This window comes from Melanerpes formicivorus, unplaced genomic scaffold (genome assembly GCF_026170545.1).
Source record: "Melanerpes formicivorus ecotype bairdi unplaced genomic scaffold, bMelFor1.0.p_v2 SCAF_93, whole genome shotgun sequence".
In the NCBI taxonomy this organism is placed as follows: Eukaryota; Metazoa; Chordata; class Aves; order Piciformes; family Picidae; genus Melanerpes; species Melanerpes formicivorus.
Window position 1 is genome coordinate 1,093,883 of NW_027142445.1, and position 23,217 is coordinate 1,117,099.

General features: G+C 47.2%; 1 protein-coding gene across 1 annotated transcript in view; it reads right to left on the reverse strand.

Moving 5' to 3' along the window:
* The window catches only part of LOC137455222 (spermatogenesis-associated protein 16-like), a 71,995-nt gene extending 49,970 nt beyond the window's left edge, over positions 1-22,025 (reverse strand). The window contains exons 1-4 of the mRNA XM_068165843.1: positions 21,987-22,025; positions 21,724-21,789; positions 21,530-21,615; positions 21,182-21,338 (exon numbers count right to left, since the gene is read on the reverse strand). Coding sequence (XP_068021944.1) covers positions 21,182-21,338; positions 21,530-21,615; positions 21,724-21,789; positions 21,987-22,025 — 348 coding nt within the window. The remainder of the gene's footprint in view (positions 1-21,181; positions 21,339-21,529; positions 21,616-21,723; positions 21,790-21,986) is intronic.
* Positions 22,026-23,217: the final 1,192 nt, after the last annotated feature.

A 23,217-nucleotide genomic window follows, 5' to 3' on the forward strand; every position in this document is an offset into this window, starting at 1 on the left:
CTGGGATGTGAATTTGGGTGAAGATAAGCAAAAGCTGCTCGGTCGTTACTGCCCAAGCCGTTAAACATGGAGGTAGACGGATTGGGCAGGAGCCCTCCGTTCCTTGCCAGGGCCACCTCCCCTGGAAGGAGAGAGGCTAGCGCTAGCTCGGGAGACGCAGATTACCCTGGTTAGCCCGCAAGGGGGAGAGCTGTGCCGAGAGAAGCGGAGCGGCGGCTCCATCCTTACCGATCCGGACGCCCTCTGACGGCGGCCCTTGCCGTGGTCGGCACAAGTGTTTGGATGTGGCCACGGTAACGCGGCCGCTTGCGCATCCCCGCGGGGCATCGGTCATAACGGCTGGCCGGCCACTCCCTGCAGCTTCCCCACCCTGTGTAGCCCCACACCCCAGTGTCCCTCATGTCCCTAGCACCTCCGTCACCCCTCACCCCTCGCCACCAGCCTTCCACTTGCATGGTGAGCCCCCGGGTTTGGCCATGACTCTGGCTAAAATCAAAGGTGGCAAATTTGTGCTGTAAACGGGGCCTTCCAGGCTCAGTGGCAAGTCCAGCCCACCCAAGTGTCATTATTTAGGATGGGTGATGGCTCTGTCCAGGCTAAGGAATTTGGTAGAGGCTACTACTCTAAACTTCCAAGATTTGATCCATTTTTTTAAAAACACCTTTACAAAATACACATCTTCTTAGAACAAAAATGTGAAACCAAATGAGAAGTAATGACAAAAGGTGAAGTAAACAGCAGGCTTATTATAGACACTGTTAGGTTGTTCATGTCCCCTGATTTGACTTAAAAAAAAATAAACAAACTGGTACTGGTGCAGCTGGATTGCTCATGAGATGTATTCAAAGTTGCTAGTCCAAATGGCAGAGTGTTTAAGGCTGAGCATTCCCTCTACAGCAATGTTTGAACTGAATGCTTTGTATGGATGTGATTAGTTCGTACAGGTGTGTGATTATGCACATGGGATCTGATTCACAGGTTTGCTTCTTCCTTGACAAAGGAGAGATGTAAGCAAAAGCCTCAAAAGGTTTGTGCTGGTTAAAAATATTCATGAAGGGCAAAACATGAGGTTTAGAAATGCCACCTAAGGCGGGAAAAAAAGGAGTTTCTAGATCTTCTGAAATTTCTACTGTGCAAAGAGTTGTAGTGTTTAAGGCTCACAAAATAGATTGAGAGTCCAGTGACATCCAGGAGAGGATTTTTTCCCTATGCTCTGTGTTTGGCTGTTTATCAGTAGGTCTTCTAAGCAGAAGATAAGTCTTGCTGACTACATCAAAGATTCTTGACTAGGTACAAGCCTTAAAAAATCAAAAGCAGTCTACTTGACAAATGTTTGTGAGGTATGTTTTAGTGGAGGCTTAGTGTTTTCCTGAAAAATATCTCCCCCTGCAAAAAAAGGAACCAAACAATCTTTCTTTTGCTGAAAAATAATCAAGAAAGTAAAGCAGTTCTGTTTGATTAACACTTGATGTGAGTGAGCAACAGGTTGCAGTGGTCTCTGTATGATATAACCCAAGCAAGGAGTGCAGATTCAATACAAGGACACAAGCTATTGAGAGTATAGCTTTCATAAGACACTGAAACAAAATTCTCCAATCAAAATGCTTTGCTTTTCATCTTCCCAAAGGGCTTGTCTTAAATGCATCCATGCAAAACTGCAGGTAGCCAAAGTCAGGGAAGGAGCATTGGCATCATGTACTCTTGCAGGATCTTCTCTGGTCAAAAGCTGAGCTGCAACATTACCTATTGAAAAGGTGGCTTTTCTAGTTCTGAGATGACTCCTCCACTTTTGAAAGGATCTAATACAACATTCACCTGTTGAAAGGTGTGTGTTGAGTTTGTGTGGTGGGGTTTTGGTAGCAGACAGAAGGCTGCAGAGGTGGACCCTGTGAGAAGTTGCTAGAAACTTGGGGGGGGTGGGGGTGGGGTGTGGTAGCACCATCTATTTAAGAGGGGGAAAACCAGGAGCACCTGTGAGTAATTTAATGTTGGAGCAGGTGTCTGAACTCCTCTGACCATGGCTGAGCCAATCAGTGATGGTGGTAGCACCATCTATTTAAGAGTGGGAAAATCAGCAGCACCTGTGGGGAATGTAATGTTGGAGCATGTGTCTGGACACCAGGAGGCCATGATTCTGAGGGAAGTCTGCACTGAAGCAGACTCTTGGTGAGACTTGTGGACTTATAGAGAGAGGAGTTGTGCTGGAACAGGTATACTGGTGGGGCTGGAGCAGTTTGTGGAGGACTGGCTGCTGTGAAAGAGATGCTATGTTTGAGCAGGGTGAGAGTCTGAGGAGCTCTTCTCCTGAGGAGGCAGGAGCAGCAGAGGCAACTTGTCATGATAACTGACTGCAGCCTCCCATTCCCTGTCCTGTTGTGCTGTTGGAATGGTGCAGGCAGACAAAAGTTTGGAGTAAAGGTAAGTCTGGGAAGGGTGGAAGGAAGGCGTTTTTAAGACTTGGTTGAGCTTCTTATTATCTTCCTTGGATTTGACTGGTAACAAATTAAACAGGATGTTTAGAAGCTCTTAACTTCTCTGGCAGCTGTGCCCTTCACACAGTGTGGGCTCTCGCACTATGGGTAGATTTGCACATTCCCAGATCCAGCTCTTAAGTGGTGTATTTAGAGCATCTGTTGTAGCATTAAGAAGAGGTTTCTGCCATGCTGTGTTGATGGAGAACATTTTGTGACATCTTGGGATTGAATCCTTCTTCTGAACGCATCCTCTGGCTTTGGATACCTTCCTGCTTGCTTCCTGCAAAATGCATTCATTTGAGAGGCTTTCTTTCTCGTTTTTGTAATGTCTTTACTTACCTGTGTCACTCCTGAGAAAGGATGAAGCTGTGATATGCTGGCACATTAGTCTAGAAATGAGGGTAGTGTGGTCCTGAGGTGAAAATTAAGTGTATTGCTAATGCTTGGCTCAGTGCTGGGGAAGAAGAAGTCCAATGAAAAACAGCAGTTTCTGTTTCTGCAACTGTTTAAAGACTAATGACAAAAAAGACCAACAGAAACTTGGAGTAATTTAGTCTTTACTGCAGCTGGGCTCCTGCTCCTCCCCTTCCTGCTATTTTTAAACAAGTTACTTTTAATATTACCTAGACATTAATGTTTTAGATTGGGTACTATTCATGCTTCATAACTACTTTTCATAACTGTTTCAAGGGGTCCAGGCCCAATTCCACTGAGGTCAATTAGAAGATTCCAAATAAATCCTTCCTTCCCCTCCTTGCATTAGTATGCAGCTTGTAAGAGGGCTGACATTGGCCTGTGCTTCTATCTTCAAATATTCCAAAGGCAGATTTTCCTATGGGAAGAACTATCACTATATAATTTGTGGGTGGTACTTAAGGGGATGATACCCAGGCTAAAAGACTTCTCTAATTTAGAGCCCAACTGTCAGACATGCTGAACACAAATCTACCTGAAGTTAAATATAGGTGTTAGTGGTCAATACCTCTGGAAACCAGAACCATAATTTGTAACAACCCTCATTTTGTCTCAGGCTTGTATTGTCCAGAACTAGGTTTAGAGTAGTTTGGAAGTGCATTTCAGTGTGTTCTTTCTGCAGATGTTGCAGCAAAGTGGTATATTATGGTAAAATATGTTCTGTTTTATTTATAGCTTAACTTCATGCTTGTGAGTATTTGACTGTTATAAAATTCCCTTTGAAATGGACTTCAAACTTTATGTAACTAAAGGCATCTTTCTTCACAGTAAGAGTATAGTGGGTCTTTGGTCTGGTATGCTATAAAGAAATGAAGGATGAGTTGTAAAATACTGTGGGAAATATTGATTGGTTTGTTTGTTCATACTGTGGATGGCTAACTGGATAAATACTACTGCAGCTTGGTGCAGAAACTTGAATTTCTTTTGTGTCACTGCACTTGCAGCATGGTCTGGGAGAAATGCTTTAAATAATAAGGCCTGAAGCCTTCATGCTGTATGTGTGAAGTCCCTGAACCCCAAAGGTCTAGCTGTAGTCGTAACTTTGAGAATGCTCTTTTAATGCTTACAAATGTGATTTTTATGTGGCATGCTTTAACTGAAGAGTTTCACATCTGTCTGGGGTGTTTTAAGAAATCAGCAATGATTTCTGGTATTTGAAACCAAGCTTGAAATTATGCTGAAAACACAGTTCTTGCAGAGACTTTTCAGCTGAATTAATTACAGTACAGTCAAGCCGTGGCACGTGGGGCAAGGAACATCTGGTGACAGCCTTGGCTGATCTTACAGTAGATTGCATTGGTGAGTGTAAATAGTTTTCTGGACATAATTATGTAGTCATTATGCCCTTTATCAGTTTATGTACCTGTGATGGGTTTGGCCATCGTGACAAAACAATCCCACACTTAAGTCAAGGACTCTGGAACCGTTCACTTCCAGTGAGAAATCACTTGCAGACTCATTATGTTTATTGTCTAAGGCTCCTTGTAATAGGAAATCTCTTTAGGTACCTTAGCAGTGTACATCATTCTCTTTGTATATTCCAGCTGAAACTGTTAGAAACGCAAGAAGAGATCTTGAAACAAGTCAACAGCAACAAAAAAAGAAATCAAACTGTGCTATTTTTTTCCATTCTCTTCTAGTTATATTATCTGTGAATTCATATATGTACTGAGGAAATTTAATGGCTAGCTAGCTTCAAGACAATTCTAGCTTTTAGAAAGCAAATAGAAAATCATCACTCTGTGAAGCTGAACCAATCCTACAGCAAAGGGAAAAGAAATCCACGTTTGCCAAGCATATAGCTATATTGTCTTTTTTATTGTCATCTGTACTGTGCATAAGCAAAATGTCACCCCTGCAACCTGGTAGCATTCTCTGTCCACTCTGAAGACTAAAGGATAGGAAAAGATGCAGGGCAAATGAAGACCAAGCTGCTGTAGATGTTGATGTCTTCCAAGTGGCAAAATACTTCTGCTGTTTTGTATTTGTAAATGTACGGCTCACAGACTGAAAACTGAAAACAGAGAGAGTAATCATGCACGTAAACACATTAAATCCATTGAATTTTCTAATGGAATCAGAAGTCCTGACACTTGCTGGAGAAACATTTTCAGTTGATGCAGCCTTTTGAACAATAAAGGACACCATCATGCTGCTCTTCTTTTCTGCATCTGCACCCTTGTGTCCCCTTCTCTTGAAGCATGAAACCATCCTGACTTGGGCAGATTCCAGCTGCAGCATTGATGGGCACTTTATGAAGGAGGGATTCTGTGGATTGGGTTCATTTGGGATGTATCTCTGGTCTCTCTGCTTCCTTGTGTGTGGCAGGTTTACAACACAGTGAAATTATTCCATAGCAATGGGGCCCCAGCTTTGGCCTTCCCATGACAGCTTCCTCCCAGTGCTCTGCTGCCCAAGTCAGTGCAGAATTGATTTGCTATGTGTGTGGTTTTACAGCTTACCTGCTGCACTTCTTTCTTTCCTGGCACAAAACCCAGCTGCTGAGGGTCTGCAGAGGCACCAATTTGGATGGAATAGGTTCTAAAAGAATCTAACAAATATTACTACCTGTTTGTGATAGGTAGCACATAGAACATTCTTTGTGCTTTCTAGAGGCAATTGGAAGGGGAGAGATCTTGGCTTTGTATAGAAAGTCTCTACAAATATTTCCTCTTCTGCCAAAGAATTTTTTTCTTTCCTTAGATCTTCAAGTCTTAAACTTCTGTATGCCTAGATTTGTGATGCCCTGCTACTGTATTTATTGTAAGAGTATTGTTTAGTTGCAGGTAGCTACAGAGTTTTAACAATGACTGCAATCACTGATGCACTGTTCAGATGTGACAAAACTCTATAAAATCCTTTTGCCCTTCATGTTATTCACAAATACAACAAACTTGTTCTGCATTAGATTTTAGAGATAGCCAGGGCATATACATTTTAAATTATGTAGCTAGTCCAGGAGAAAACTTTTTTTTCCTGCTTATCAGGTGTTTATTAAGCATTTCCTGAACTTATAAAGGAATGATTCAATTCTGCTTAATCAATATGGGCCTGATTCCTTTGTTTTCACTGGTGTAATTTTGACTGCCACAGAACTACAGCTGCACCACGTCTATGTAAACAATAAATGCAGCACTTCAGTGGATCACTGTATGTAGCCGAGAGATACGAGAGAGCCTTGACTTAAAAGTCTCGTGCCAGTTACATTAAATCCTGAAAGTTAACATTTTAAGAAATGTGTATTATAAATAGTTTATGAAGAACATTTTTTCCTGTTTAAGCTGTTGGTATTCAAGACTGGATGTGATTTGTGAGATTCAGCACAAAGATTCAACAAAAAATGCCCAAATATGGTGATAATTTCTCCCCTGGGGATTTTATGTGTTTATGTATATGCAGCCTGTTTTCTGCAGCTGTATTTGACAAGCTATTGCACAGTACAATGAGATCCTAATTTTTACAGCCAAAGTTGTGCCTTCCATGTAATCAGCTGTTTGCTGTGTAGCAAAACAAACCAATGCCCTATGAAAAATTAAGTTGTATTTATTTTTGAATGTAGTACTCAGAATATTAGGTATATGAATCACATAAACCAGCACCTAATTAGATTATCTGCCGATCAGCGATGGTGGTAGCACCAGCTATTTAAGAGGGGGAAAATCAGGAGCACCTGTGGGGTGCCTTAGAATGTGAAAAAATGGGGTCTATCATAATGTCTTTCTTTCTTTGCCAGTTAAGGACATGTACACCTAGGGACCAGTGTTACTGTATCCACCACTGGTTGCTAACACTATGTCCTTGAACAGGAAGATGTATTTCGCTGTGCTACTGACAAGGACTAGTACACTCTTTTAGAGTAATTTGGTATGATGCATTGCATGTCTACATGCATAATGTCTACAATATCTAGGTATTCTTTCCATCCCCCTCAGCTATTAGACTTGGTATTTTACAGTGAGAGAGTGTTCCACAATTTAATTACACGTTTAGTACAAAACATTTCCATTTAACAGTTCCAAACTGTCTCTTCCTTTTGAGTATAACCATTTTGGCTCAGCTCCCATCCCTAGCAATGGGAGTGTCAGATATAGTCCCTAAGTGTTTGAAAATGCTATTCTTTAGTCTCCATTTATGAAATGTGTCTTCCATCCTTTATTATGCACTCACTCTTTTAATTCCTGTTATGGCCTCTACCATTGTTTCTCAGTGAGAACAGCATAACCCACGGTGGCTGTGTTTTTACTATGAAGTCTCCTTGCATTCCCAGTGTGGCTTACAAATCCCAGCAGCCTTGCTCACAGCCTAATTCTAATTTTGTCCCTTCTAGATGAGTTAATAAGGCCAGATTATGAACCCTTACTCCTGCTAACTGTTCATAAGTGGTACTTTGCTGCAGAAGACTGGCTTGAAAGTATTTCTTCATCTTGGGGAGGTGGAAATTGTGTAGCTAACAGGAAAGATGCCACTCAGTATGAGGGTACAACTGACTTCTATTTTGTGAGCTTTGGAGATGGTAGAAGGAAGGGTTTGCCTTTTATGGGCCCCCTCCAATACCTCCCTCATGAGAGTTCTGGGTGTAAAAAGGTCAAAAGATCATCTTCCTGTGCTGACAGGAAAGGAATATCCTTGAGAATCTGTAATATTTATCCTCATGCAAGAGTCAGTGCAGAGAGAGAAAACCACCTTGATTTCTGTGCAACACAACCAGTCTGTTCTGACTGTAGGGCAGAGAGCTGGGAGGATGTCCTTTTGCATCCAGAGTATACTGCAATTCCTTCATCTTCTTGGCTTATGGAGTGATTAAGGGATCAGAAGCACAAGTAGTGCTCTTCTCTTTCCAGTTGCAGTAAATGATGAAGGAGAAAACAGGAAGACCCATCAGATCAATACCTGGCTCTGCTCCTGTTGTCACCAGCAGAATGTGAGATGTTTTTGATCGTGGATCGGTTTAAATGACACCAGACCTGCTGGCCACAGATGGGGTACACCTGTCTTAAAGTGGGGAAAGGATCAGGAGTTGGCAGGGCTCTCTGAAAGAGGTTTACACTAGATGTGAAGGAGGAAAGGGATAAAACCAGCTTTGCTGGAGATAAGCCTCGGGGTGGAACGCCAATATTTGAGGGACGGTGTGCTGGAAAGGTCCTTTGGTCTGCTGCCTCAGTGGAGGATGGAGATCCATGCAGCAGCAAAGACACAAGGGTTGTTGATGGATTAGAAAGCACAGAAGCATTTGAGCGTGGTCACATAAGAATGAGGGCTTCTCCCCCTTGAAAGGTGTCAGGATCAACAGCCCAGCTGAAGTGCATCTACACCAATACCTGCAGCACAGGCAACAAACAGGAAGAGCTGGAAGCTGCTAGGCGTCAGGAAAACTATGGCATAGTTGTCATCATAGTTTTGTGGATGAGTAATAAAGAGTAGATCAGAGTACAGGACTTCAGGAATCCACAGTGCCAAGGAGTTTCAAACACTACTGAATTTATGCTTTCTTTTGGCTTTGTTTTTGTGCTTTGGAAAGCTTTGAATAAAATTCAGGCCTTGTCCATTGTTTAACTACTTTGCTACATTTTTTGGCACTTTCATAGCAGCTTACTAGGGAGTGTGCATAAAATGGTACCGCTGTTAGATATCTGTTTGTGCAGCTAGGAACACAGTGGTGTTCCTTCTGTCCTAATGTATCACTTAAATGGAGATAAAATAGTGATTGCACTTACTCCTTAGGACCATCGACTTGGATTTGCTTTCAGCTTTTGCTACACGTGTAACCATGTTGGCAGACTCATTGAAGTTTTCAGAGCATACCAGTACTTGCTGCTACCTTACTCTGACTTGAAGTGGAGTTTTATTTTACACTCTGGTCATTAGCCTGCTCATCTCTCACCAGCAGTAAATATGAGCAGTCCCCTTATCTTAGCAGCCAAAAAAAAAAGAGAAAGGGAAAGAAAAAAAGAGGTCAAATGTTTGAAGCCTGGCAGAGAGCATTAACTGCAGCGTGGCATTTGTCTGCCTTGGGGTTACCCATGTGGAGCTTTCTTCTCTTTTAGAAGTCTGAAGGTGGAGCAGGCAGATTCATTGCGTGTAAGGGTGTGTGGGGATGTGTCTGTTGCTTTCACCTTTCCCACAGAAGTGACAAACTGTCTGAGACTGTCAGGGCTGGCTTGAACAGCAGGATCAGTACACCAGCTGCTAAATTTCCTTCCAAAAGAGAGATGGTGTGATGGAGCTTTGGAGAAACATGCCATGTGGTGCAAGGCCTCAGTGACACCATTCCTATTTTGGGAACCACAGTGTACTGATTTCAGAGTAGAATAGCATTAACCAGGTTGGAAGAGACCTTTGAGATCATCAAGTCCAACCTATCATCCAACACCATCTAATCAACTAAACCCTGGCACCAAGCACCCCACCCAGGCTCTTCCTAAACACCTCCTGTGAGGGTGGCTCCACCGCCTCCCTGGGCAGCCCATTCCAATGGCCAATAGATTTTCCCACATTATTTACTGCTCCCCTTCCATGGTACTCTCAGGAAAGTCATGGTGAGGTTGATGACTGAAGTGGCCTTTCAAGGGTTGGCAAAGTTAAGAATCTCAATTATGAAATGTTATCTGAAGTACTAATGACAACAAAGCCATCAAAAATGGCACAGGAGAAATGAAATAAAACAATTGTTTGGAAATAAAGGTTCTTCAGACATCAAAGTTGGTATGCTCATAGAACCTTTTCCTGTCATGCTGATGAAGTCCTGCTAAAAACCTAAAACAGGATCAGCTCTTTTTACTGTATAGAGAGGTGAGGCCACACATCAAATACTGTGTTCTGTTGTGGGTGCCCGACTACAAGGCCATTGAATTGCTGGAGTGTGTCCAGAGAAGGGAAACCAAGGTGGTGAGGGGTCCAGATCACAAGTCTTGTGAGGAATGGCTGAGGGAACTGGAATTGTTTAGTCTGGACAAGAGGAGGCTGAGGGGGGACCTCGTTGCTCTCTCCAGCCACTCTTTCTCTCTAGTATCAGGTGATATGATGAGACGAAATGCCCTGAAACTGTGCCAGGGGACATTCAGATTGGGTATTAGGGAAACTTTCTGTATGGAAAAAGTGGTCAGGCATTGGAACAAGTTAGGTGGTGGAGTCCCTGTCCCTGGAGGTGCTCAAGAAATGTGTGGACGTGGCACTTCAGGATGTGATTTAGTGGCCATGGTGGTGTTACGTCGATGGCTGGACTTGATGCTCTTTTCCAACCAAAACCATTCTATGATTGCTGTGTTCTGCAGCATATTTCATGTCAACAATCACACCAGTTGGAAACTTGATGTCAATTATTATTGCTTACTACACTAATGTATTGCATAATTAGTACATGTAATTCCTGAATAGTAACAAGAAGCCCAAGAAAGTTTGTAACTAGCTTAGAAATGGCATGAAATCAGGAAGGAGGACACAGAGACCAGCAAGGAAGAGGGGAAAGGTCTGAAGGTTTCAGTGTAAACTTGAAGTTACCATGAGCTTTAAAATGCTTTCAGAAATTGTCTGCGCTCAGAACAGACATCCTGGGAGTGCATCTCGCAGTTCTCTGTTTCACTTATCCTTCCTCACCCTCTGTCCATATACCTTTTCAGCTCTTGAAAAATGCCAATATAAATGTGCTGTGAATTATGTGTGCCACAGAAATGTTCCTTTTCTTTTTATCCTTCATCAGGACATTGTGATTTATAACGACCAGCTCCTCTGTATTGTGTCAGTTATACCAGAAGGGTGGCATTACTCTTTGGTTTGAAGCGTAGGACAGGTACTGGCAATACAAAGTACATTTTGCTTGGCAAATGTGGCTGAAGAATGGCTGTGTCCTCCTCTGGGACATATCAGCAAGGGTGAACTGAGACCTTAGGAAGCTCTTCTTTCAGTTTTGCATCATTCCCGTCAGAAACAGGTTGTAGACTTCTTGTGCTAAAACTGTAGCCTGTACCAGGGAAAGCTTTGGAAGCGGCAGAAGGTAATTTATTCTGGCAGCTGTCTGGGAGACATCCTGTGGATATGCAAAGGCACTCCTGGGAAAGCCTATTCTGCTGGTCCTCATGCTCTGGAAGGAGGAAGTAGAGACCTACCTAAGTGCTTCTGTTCCCTTCCTTAAGGGACCTGTGTTACTAGCAGTGCAAGCCATTTATACTTCTCCAGAGTGAAGCAATGATGGGTTTGCACATGTAGTGCATTAAAAGTGAGGTTTCTTGCATTTGGATGCAAAGGGAAAGGTTGCTGCAAGCCAGTTGTGCTGGTGGAGTTTCTGAGCAGCTGCTTGCTACCCCAGAAACACAGATTGAGAGGTGAGGAACTCTGCAATCTGGAAGCAGCTTTGCACAGCTACTGGCTGAAACCAAAGACAAGGAACAGAATCCTGCTTTCAAGATTCTAATCTTCTTTTTCAACAGCTAAGTCTGTTGCTGTCATGTTTTGATGATAATGACATCAGAGGGCAATCAGTAACTTGGTCAGAAAAGGGACAGAAATGTTGAGAAGAGCCAGTTCTGATGAATGCTGTGTGGAAGATAGGAGAGGTCTTAGGCCATTAGTGATGACTGATGCTATAGGAGAAGCATCTCAATGATGTATTAAAGGAATACATTAGGGTACAATAGGAAGCCCCTCTAGACCAGAGAAATTGATCACCCAATTTCTTTCAAAGGTCTCCTTTTTACCTAGCCAGGAAGACTTGATGGGAATCCCTGTCAAGTCTCCACTTGATATCCAGTGCTTAAATGTTGCTGGATGGTTTCATCTGCAGACATTCTCAGATTGGGAGTGGCAACGTTTTGGCTGTTAGTGAAAAGGAAAGCTTGTTACTAATATTAGGCTCCTGTCAGTTGGGAGAATAGGTTGTTTTGAGCTGGCTTACTTTAGAAGAGTATTTCAGAGGTATTTAGAGAAGCACAAGGCAAAGTCATGATCAATCTCAAGGCAATTATTTCATGATTTAAGCCAGCAGGAGAGCCTAATGTGCAACCCATTTTCCTTTGTGTGCTTGAATAAAAATGAACCATTGAGAAGCACAGGCTGGAGTTTCTGATGGCTCCTGTAAATAAATCATCTCAGCTGTCAGTGGCACCCAGAGCCTTGCAAAGGAGAAGATCAGTTTTCTTTTGCACTGAAGGTTAAAATAAAGTCCTGGAGATGCTGAGTGGAAGCTTTCCTGAAGCATTTCTATGGACTGCCATGGCTCTGCCATCATCCGTTCTGCCTTGCGAGGTGGATTCAGAGCTAGGAGACAGGGAATATTTATTCTGTATGGATTTGATTTCCTAGTTGGTCAGAGAAAGGTGGACTTTGCCCAGCCAGCGCACTTGAGGCAGCCAGTGGGGCATCTCTGCTTGCTTAATGCACAGGGCCTTGGTGCTTGGGAAACGTTGTGGAAGGGTATCTGTGCCCAGCTCCTGCAGTCAGCACAGAATTCAGAGGCTGTGCAATGGTTTTCAGATTCCTGTCATAAGGTGTAACAGTTATTTTGTGTCTGTCTTCCTGTTCACATCAGAAGCTCTCCTCTTCTTGATTCCTTCTCTGTTTTTAGCAGTTAGCTTAGTTCCATCCTAACATCACACTGCCAGGAACAGACATTCATTGCCCTTCCTCACAGGCTTGGATTTCTCTGTTTTCTTGTAAGCTGGTGTGTTCCATTCAGTATCTTGGATATCCCAGATACCAATGGATTAGCCTATAATGTCCAAGGATTGTAAAGGTTTTGCTTCTTGTGGTGCAGTTGAACTAAAGGTATTATTTAGCTGATAAGTTTCACTTGATCTGCCTGTTTCACCCTGTATTAGATTTTATTGCCTTAAGAACACTGGCTTTCATGAAATCAGAAGAAGCTGGTGTCTTATTTGTGGTACACTGCATAACTTGAGGAGCTGAGTCTATTTAAGGGATTGATGCAGCACATAAAGCTGTATCTGGTGCACATAATAACATGTGATAGGACATGAGGTACAAGTTTGGTATATAAGCTCTGAGCCATTTACATTTTCCCTAAGAAAGAAGCACAGGAAAATCCTGCTTTTTAGCCCCTGCCTGATGTTTTACCATCATTCTGTCTTCAGCTCATTTGGCATGCCTTACACAATGATATCATTGGAGCAATCAAATAGTATCTTCTAAATTAATAGTATCTTAAGTATCTAAATTAGTAGTATCTTAAGGAGGCCTACAAGAAAGCTGTTGAGGGACTTTTTAGGGTGTCAGGTAGTGAGAGGACTAGGAGGAATGGGAAAAAATAGAAATGGGTAGATTCAGATTGATTGTTAGGAAGAAGTTTTTCACCATGAGGGTGGTGAGACACTGGGACAGGTTGCCCAGGGAGGTGGTAGAAGCCTCATCCCTAGAGGTTTTTAAGATGGATGTGGCTCTGGGCAACCTGATCTAGTGTGAGGTGTCCCTGCCCATGGTGGGGGGTTTAGAACTGGATGATCCTTGAGGTCCCTTCCAAGCCTAACAATTCTATGGTTCTATGAAATACTAAATCTGAAGGATACTAAGGGTTTGTATCTTCCATTATAGCTTCCTTAATAGTTTTGTATTTTCTTCTGTTGAACCAAACATCACCTTTAAAAACCCACGTTGTAGGTGGCTTAGGGACTTGGTGAAGACATTGGGGCATAACCTGAGCAAAAGCAGATTTTCTGTCTGGTCATTCCATCACTACAGAGCTGAAAGAGAGAAGTTTGGACTAGGAATCAGTAGAAAAATGATCCAGATGTTTCACAGAAAAAAAGCAATATACCAAAGCTGATCCTGTCCCACTAGAGATATTTCTTTCAGTAGGAGCTAAGAGCCTCCATTTTATTAGTCAAAAACCTGTTTGAAAACCATATGTTGATAGCTGTAATGACTGCTCAGAATGCCTTTAACCTGATTTTATGTGGGGGTTATATGCCCTCAAGAATTCTATTACAAATACAACACCTCTGTATACCAAGTCATAGTACAGGAGTGCATTGCTGCCTGTCTTGCAGCTTGGAGAGGTAGATAACTTGAAAAGTTTCCAGTGCAGGCCAGATTATGTTTGAATCCTCCTTCAGCAGCAGTGCAGCTCATGCATGACTTTAACCTACCATTCACTGCTGGTGTCCCATGGTTTCCTAAAGAACTAATAACAAGGTCATAGAATTGTTAGGGTTGGAAGGGACCTCAAGGATCATCTAGTTCCAACCTCCCTGCCATGGGCAGGGGCACCTCCCACTAGATCAGGTTGCTCTCAGCCACATCCAAACCTGGCCTTGACTTGACAGGTTTGGGTGACAAGAGGTTGCATAGAGAAGGCTTTGTTTAGAGTAAGCTTTTTTAATTGTTTTTATTTGTTCTGTCCATGTCAAATCAAATCTTCTGTGAAGAGCAAGAAGTTTGATCTAGGAGCTGTTTTGCTCTTTTATTTATTAAATGCTTGCTTCAGGGGTGTTTGAGAAGGCAGCTGTGAGACTGACAATCATGTATACATGTTGTTCAATGTTGATTTAAGATCTTTGCCTGATTGCAGAAGTGATATGGCTACTTTCCCCTTTCATTAACAGCTGTCTTGTTTTTTCTTGTCACATCTAGCCTAGGTAATATCACATCTGTATAAGTCAGTATAATAATGACATTATGTATGTATATTATTATTTAACCATTGCTCTCCAGGGCATGGTTAGGTCAGTCCTATTTTATTGAGAGTTTCTGTAGGCTGTTACAATCTGTTCTGTGGAGAAAACCCTGCAAATCAGCATTTTCTTGGTATTTCCAGTAGCAATGCTGTTGTATGGGGACAGTAGTGACAGCATCTCTAAATAACAAGATCCTGTAGGTATTGCAGGAAATAACACATGAAGAAAATGCAGCTAAAGCACTGAATAAGTGAATGCTCTCTATAGCAGTTATTATTGCAGAGTTTTTCAAGTCATCTAGCATGAGAGTCACCGATGAATTTATGCCTGCAAATGCAAACAATATGAACCTGCACTGGTGTCCTCTGGGAACCTGTCACATGCATATTGTGTGCTGCCTTGAATTAGTTTGTATATGTATGAAGTAGGCAGCAAATTGTGCTTAAGGATAAATGATTGTTGGTTTGGATGTTGTTTGGGTTTGTTTTTTCCTGAGAACTGCCCCAAAAGAAGGATGAAATTGGAAGTTGTATGCAATCATGTTTCACCACTGCACAATGATCTAAACCCTGAAATGCATAAATCTTCTTTTGGATGCTATTTAGTCAGAATGACCTCCCTGAGTATTCCTGCTAGCAAAATGCCTTTATAAATCAAATACAATTTATACTGACATTGATTTGATGAACAGCATTTTGTAGATCTCTTCTCAAATACTTTTCACTCACCATTTTCTCAGAGGCCCCAAACACAAAGAGAAGGTGACACAAGGAATCCCGGCACTGTTTGCCCCCATTTCATACCACTGTCCAGAGTCTCTTAAGACATTTGTGTGCTGAACACCATGCTCAGGTTAGTTTAATTGCAGCAATCATTTGTGCTGACCTGTACCAGGTAAAATCCTTTCCAGGCCATGATGTCATCTGTTAAGGCAGGTCATGTAACCTAGAATATGAATATCAGGTTATTTTTCCCTTAATTTTCTGTCTCCTGTGTTAACTTAATGATTTTGTTGCTTTAATGCATTGCAAATGTAGAGATCTCTTTTTTCCCCAAAATAGATTGAAACTATCCAAACACAATTGTCTTTAGCCACTGACTATCACAAGCTGTTTCATTATCACTTGTGCAAGTGTAGCCAAACAGCAGCTAAGAAGTTAAATATTATGGGTAAATTGTGAGGAAAGGATGAAGATAAAATCTTGATGAAGTTCCCTGGGAGAGCAGTGTGAGGGTTTCTGGAGATCAGATTTTCCTCTTGCATTTATAATATTTATTTAGTGGGTTGACCACTTCACATCAGACATGAGGCAATTTGGGAGGTGGTGAAGTCACCATCATTGGAGGTGTTTAGGAGGAGGAGACTGGATGGGGTGCTTGGTTGCATGGTTTAGTTGATTAGGTGGTGTTGGATGGTAGGTTGGACGTGATGATCTTAAAGGTCTCTTCCAACCTGCTTTATTCTGTTCTATGTGCTTTGTTTTCAGCAAGTTCAGACAACACAGCTGAGAATCTGTCCCTCTCAAATGCTTAGAATTAAGTATTTAATTCCCTAAGGTGCTCGAACAGTAGTTAGAGAAGGAGCATTGCTAATGAACAAATCCATGTTTATGTGTATTGGAGTTACACTGTTCTTGTTGTTGTTGTTTTATACATGAATGAAGTACTAGATATAGGCTTTAAATTATGAGTCCTAACTGTAGACTGTGGGGTCCACAAAGAATCTGTGAAGAAGACTTTCATGTTAGATTTTAACCACAGTTACAAAAAAGTGAGAAAAGCAATTGATAAATTGTCAGGAATAGTATCACAGTATCAGTCAGGGTTGGAAGGGACCACAAGGATCAGCTAGTTCCAACCCCCCTGCCATGGGCAGGGACACCCCACACTAGATCAGCCTGGCCAGAGCCTCAGCCAGCCTGTTCTTAAACACCTCCAGCGATGGGGCCTCGACCACCTCCCTGGACAACCCATTCCAGGGCTTCACCACTCTCATGGGGAAGAACTTCCTCCTCACATCCAGCCTCAATCTCCCCACCTCCAGCTTCATTCCATTCCCCCTAGTCCTATCACTACCTGAGATCCTGAGCAGTCCCTCCCCAGCCTTCCTGTAGGCCCCCTTCAGATACTGGAAGGCCACAATGAGGTCACCTCGGAGCCTTCTCTTCTCCAGCCTGAACAGCCCCAACTCCCTCAGTCTGTCCTCACAGGAGAGGTGCTCCAGCCCTCTGATCATCCTTGTGGCCCTTCTCTGGACACCTTCCAGCACCTCCAGATCCCTCTTGTAATAGGTACTCCAGAACTGGAGGCAGTACTCCAGGTGGGGTATCCCCAGAGCTGAGCAGAGGGGGAGGATCACCTCCCTTGCTCTGCTGGCCACACTTCTCCTGATGCAGCCCAGGATCTGTTTGGCTTTGTGGGCTACAAGTGCACACTGAGAGCTCCTGTTGAGCTTTTTGTCCACCAGCACCCCCAAGTCTCTCTCCTCAGGGCTGCTTTCTAGCCAGTCCCTGCCCAGCCTGGATTTGTGCCTGGGATTGCCTCGACCCAGATGCAGGACCCTGCCCTTGGTCTTGTTGAACCTCCTGAGGTTGGCTTGTGCCCACCTCTCCAGCCTGTCAAGGTCCCTCTGGATGGCCTCCCTTCCCTCCAGCCTGTCTGCTGCACCACACAGCTTGGTGTCATCAGCAAACTTGCTGAGGGTGCACTCAGTGCCACTGTCCATGGCAGCCACAGAGATGTTGAACAAGCCTGGTCCCAGGACTGATCCCTGAGGAACTCCACTTGTCCCTGGCCTCCACTGGGACATGGAGCCATTGCCAGCCACTCTTTGGGTGCATCCATCAAGCCAGCTCCTTATCCATCTAGTGGTCACCCATCACACCCATGTGTCACCAGCCTGGAGCCCAGGATGTGGTGCGGGACAGTGTCGAAGGCTGTGCTCAGGTCCAGGTAAATGACATCAGTTGCTCTCCCCTCATCTATTAATTTTGTCACCTGCTCATAGAAGGCCACCAGGTTGGTCAGGCAGGATTTGCCCTTGGTGAAGCCATGCTGACTGTTCCCAATCACCTCTTCACTATTCTTCTGAGCCAGTAGTGCCTCCAGGAGGATCTGCTCCATGATCTTTCCGGGCACAGAGGTGAGACTGACTGGCCTGGAGTTCCCTGGTTCCTCCTTCTTACCCCTTTTGAAGATGGGAGCAATGTTTCCCCTTTTCCAGTCTGTGGGGACTGCCCCAGACTGCCATGACTTTTGGAACAGAACAGAGAGGGGTTTAGCAACCTCCTCTGCCAGTTCTCTCAGCACCCGTGGGTGTATCCCGTCGGGTCCCATGGACTTGAACACTTTCAGGTTCTTCAGGTGATCACCAACCTGCTCTTCACTTACCATGGGCAGTTCTTCCCCCCCTTCCTACAACCCTGCCCCCACAACCCTGTGTGAAGACATTTGATGAGCTCTTTCGTTTCCCTGCACCTGGAGGCTCCCCACTGCCTCCGGGGCTCCCCCTCCCTGCCACCAGCAAGGAGGCTGCAGGGCCAGAGCTCTGCCAACCACTATTCCCTTAGTTATTCCTGGGAGCATGTGCAGATTGTGCCTCAATCTTAACATTTTCCCTAGAGGCTTTTGGGGGAGTATCCCAAGATCCTCATCGTGGCCTGGCTTCTGCCCTCCCTGGGCATCGTTTCCATTTGTACCTCCCTCCCTGGGGGTCTTTCCCTTTTGACTCCCCCAGATTCCCTTAGCACTCCCCGGGGAGACCTTCCTGTGGTCCTTTGCTCTGGACCTTTTTAACAGACCCCCTTGGTCGGTCCTGCAGCCGCCCCGTGGAACCCCCTGCTCCCTTGCTCCTCTGTCTCCTGTCTCGGCTCTCCAATGCAGCCCTCAGTGCCGGCAGCCACAGCAGGGAATCGATCACCCAAATGCGGTGAGGCTGCCGGCAATTCCCTTCCCCAGCTGCCGCCCCTGAGCGCTGGGGCAGACCCCGGCCGAAGCCCCCAGCTGGAAGGAAAAAGTCTCTCTCTACTTAGAAGTTCCTGTTCCCAAGGGAGCCAGAGGAGTTGAGTGAGGCGTTATTGGAATGAAGGGAGAGCCCACAGGACAAGCAGCCCCTGCTCAGCACCCTGAGACCCTCCCTGCTCTGCTCACCTCCCCCTACCCTCTGGGTGGCCCTGCCAGCACCCCCAGCCCAGCACCCCACAGCAAGTGGCAACCACCAGCGGGCAACCCCCCCCGGCCAGGGCCCAAAGGAAAGGCAAGGATGAGACAGAGCCTGAGGTTGTGACACAGAAACAAATCTCTTGCTGGCAAAAGAGAAACAAAGGGATGGAGAGAAACACAGAAACAGATTGCTGCTCAGCCTGGAGAAAAGAAGGCTGCGGGGAGAGCTCCCAGCAGCCTCCCAGGGCCTGAAAGGGCCTGCAGGGAAGCCAGGAAGGGGCTTTGGACAAGGGCTGGGAGGGACAGGACGAGAGGCAACCAACTGAAGCTTGAGGAGGGCAGCTTGAGGCTGGAGAGGAGGAGGAAGTTCTTTACAGTCAGGCTGGGCAGGCGCTGGCACAGGTTGCCCAGGGAGCTGACGGAAACCTCCTCCCGGAGGGGTTGAAGGCCAGGCTGGAGCAGGCCTTGGGCAGCCTGGGCTGGTGGGAGGTGTCCCTGCCCATGGCAGGGGCTTGGCACTGGAGGAGCTTTGAGCTCCCTTCCAACCCTAACTGTTCTATGAATCTATGAATCTGTGAATGGATAAAGCCTAAGAATCTGTGACCCTGGCCAGCAGGAGCAGGGAAGTCCTTGTGCCCTGTGCTGAGCACTGCTTAGGGGACACCTTGAGTCCTGCGTCCTGTTCTGGGCCCTTCAGGTTAGGAAGGTGTCCAGAAAAGGGCAACAAGGCTGGGGAGGGGTCTGGTGCACAAGGCTGGGGAGGGGTCTGGAGCACAGCCCTGTGAGGAGAGGCTGTGGGAGCTGGGGCTGCTTAGCCTGCAGAAGAGGAGGCTCAGGGGAGACCTTCTTGCTTTTTTGCTTTGGTCTTTTCCAACCTGGTTAATTCTACTCTACTCTACTCTACTCTACTCTACTCTACTCTACTCTACTCTACTCTACTCTACTCTACTCTACTCTACTCTACTCTACTCTACTCTACTCTACTCTACTCTACTCTACTCTACTCTACTCTACTCTACTCTACTCTACTCTACTCTACTCTACTCTACTCTACTCTACTCTACTCTACTCTACTCTACTCTACTCTACTCTACTCTACTCTATTAAAACTATGAAATCTATGAACCTATGAAGTATAAAATCTATGAGCCTATGACCTATGCAATCTATGAATCTATGCACTATGAAATCTATGAACCTATGACCTATGAAATCTATGAACCTATGACCTATGAAATCTATGAGCCTATGAACTATGAAATCTATGAGCCTATGAACTATGGAATCTATGAGCCTATGACCTATGAACCTATGAACTATGAAACCTATGAACCTATGAACTATGCAATCTCTGAACCTATGAACTATGCAATCTCTGAACCTATGAACTATGAAATCTATGACCTATGAAATCTATGAACCTATGAACTATGAAATCTATGAACCTATGGACTATGAAACCTATGAACCTATGAGAGACTTCACCAAACATATCTACAGGAGCTCTAAGCCAACACTCTGAAGGCAGATCTAAGCAAACATATTTACAGCAGTGCTCAGTCAATGTCTGCACCGAGCCAGCAGACAGAAGGCAACAGCAGCTCTGCCTAAAACAACCTCCTTCGGCAGTGGCTTCCAACTCTCCACTGACCCTGGAAGCAAAGGCAGGAGGAGAGCTGTTAGGCCAAGGAGCAGCCCCTGCCCAGCAGAGCTGGGGGCTCCTGAATGGCTCAGCTGCAGGCTGGGCTCTGTCCTGACAGGCACTGGAGGTGCCACAGCCCTGGCACACGCTGGGCAGAGCGGCACTCTGCTGCTGGCACTGAGCCGCTGGCCTTGGCTTACACTTGGGTTGCTGAGCCCCAAGGAATGGGTGGCTGCCCAAGGCGGGTGGGTGCGCAGGGCAGGGCAACGGTGGCAGTGGTGCCAGCAGGACAGTGGGGCAGGACAGGGGGACAGGACAGGTGCCCAGGGCAGGGCAATGGTGGCAGTGGTGCCAGCAGGACAGTGGAGCAGGACGGGGGGACAGGACAGGTGCCCAGGGCAGGGCAACGGTGGCAGTGGTGCCAGCAGAACAGTGGGTCAGGACGGGGGGACAGGACAGGTGCCCAGGGCAGGGCAATGGTGGCAGTGGTGCCAGCAGGACAGGGGAGCAGGACGGGGGGACAGGACAGGTGCCCAGGGCAGGGCAATGGTGGCAGTGGTGCCAGCAGGACAGTGGGGCAGGACAGGGGGACAGGACAGGTGCCCAGGGCAGGGCAACGGTGGCAGTGGTGCCAGCAGGACAGGGGGACAGGACAGGTGCCCAGGGCAGGGCAACAGTGGCAGTGGTGCCAGCAGGACAAGGGGACAGGCTGCTGTGTCCTGCAGTGGGGACTACCCACCCCTGCCACACTCCCAGCCTGGCAGGGGGTGACCCAGCCCAGCTGTGGGCACAGGGTGGGCAATACTTGCCTGTTTGGGGGGGGAGCTCTGGTCTACCTCCATTGGCACCTCTCCATCCTGCTCTACTTTGATTGCCTCCTGCCAGCAGCCATCCACCTCCATCTCCTCTTCCTCCGTCACCTCTTTCATCTCTACGTCCTTCTCCTCCACACTTCTTAGGCACAGCCTAAGCCGAAAGTCAAGCAGGGAAGGTCATTGGCCCTGGCCTGGCAGCCAAGCAGACCTGTGGCACGGGGCTCTGGGCACCCCTGCCCCCTTTTGGTGCCTGGCCGGAGCCGTCGGGCCCCGGGGCCCCTGGGCACGCCCCCAGCAGCAGCTGGCTGCGGCTTGGGCGGCTCCTTGCCCAGCAGCACCCACCGGCAGTGACCGGTGCGTTTCTGCAGCCACCTTCTCCTCTTCATCTCCTTCCTCCTCTCCTTGGATGCCTTCCAGCTCCTCTGGATCTGCCAGAGCAGAGAGGGCAGGGCTGAGTGCTCCTGCTGACCGCCCCTGGGGGGCCCTGGGCACAGAGCCTGGCCCCGCGCCTGCCTCGGCACCCAGAAGCTCCTTACCCTGTGCTGGTGGCTCCTGCACTCTTTCTTGCACTGCGGGGAGGCCCGGGATGCCGAGGGGCCAGCCTGGCAAGGGGCAGCAAAGGCAGCAGCTCAGGCTGCGGGCAGGAGGCAGCTGCTGCCAGCCAGCAGCCCTGTGCCAGCAGCCCGGCACACTCAGGGCTCCCGCCCCCACCGTGTCCCCAGCGGAGGGTCCCCAGCCCATGCCACCCCCACGGGGCACGCTCAGGCCTGCCCAGCCAGCTGCATCCCGGGGTGCCCACCTCTCGCAGTGCAAGTTTCCTCTTCCTCCCTTTCTGCATCGCGGGCTGGGATGTGGGCAGGCAGTGGGGAAGGGGCTGGGACAGGTGAGAAGGGCTGGGGGGGGCTTGGAGGCGCTGGGAGCAGAGGGCTGGGCCAGGAGCAGGGCTGAAGGGCTGCAGCGGGAACAGGGCAGAGGGGCTGTGTTGTGCCCGTTGCCAGGCGCCGGCAGGTGCAGCTGCCCGGGGGCCGTTACTGGCTGCCCGATGGGGATGGGCACGGGCACAGCACCTGAGGCACTTGCAGCTCGCTCGGGGAACTCTTCCCTGCCCCTGCAGAGGGATGCAGCAGACTTGTGGGCTTGCACGGATGTGCCGGGCTTGTGTCTGGCAGGGCTCTGGCAGCAGGGCAGGGACTGGGGCAGAGCTCACGCCAGAAGCTGCCAGCAGCTTCCTTCCTGCCCTCCAGACTGCAGCTGCCTGTGGCCAAGGCCGAGCCAGTCAGCACCTCGGAGAGGACAGCACCGCTGCAGCGCTGCGGGGCTGAGAGCACTGCAGCCCAGGGCCTGCTGTGCCAGGGACGCAGCCCTTGCTGCAGGCCAGCACCCTGAGGAGCTTTCCTCTGAGGAGGAAACAACATGCAGTGGCTTGGCACTGAGCACGACCTCCCTTGCCTGCCTCTCTGTTCCACGGGTGGCAAGGAGAGAGCGGAGCTGGCCCCAGGAAGCAGGCAGGGGCTGGGAGGCCAGGTTGTATTCCAGCCCTCCAGCTCCTGCTGCGATTCGGCTGGGAAATCGGGGGTGCTTTGGTCTAAGTTGAGTTGATTTGGTTTCCCCAGATCGAGACTGTCTTTTCCCCAGCAGCAGATGTGGGGAGGGAGCTCTCCCTGCCCTTTGTCTCCAGCCTCTTGGGGTCTTTTCTCCTCCTCGTGGCACTGCAAGAGGCTGCTGGGGAGAGCGAGCAAGCAGCTCCCAGCCTGAGCCCAGCAGGCAGCCCTGCAGCCCAGGTGGGAGAGTTTCAGGCCCCCCTCCAGCTAGGCAGGGCAGAGGGCAGGTGTAGGCCAGAGAGCAGGCTGGGCAGAGAGGATCTGTCAGCAGCACAGCCACTCCTCGCAAGCTCAGCACCACGGCGCTGCAGACGCAGCAAGCAGGAGCGAGCTGCAGAAGGGCTGGGGGGGTAGGAGCAGCTCGAGGAGCTGAGGGCCATCTGCTTCCCTCTTCCCCGGGGCCACAAGCGCCGGCTTGGGTTCGTCCAG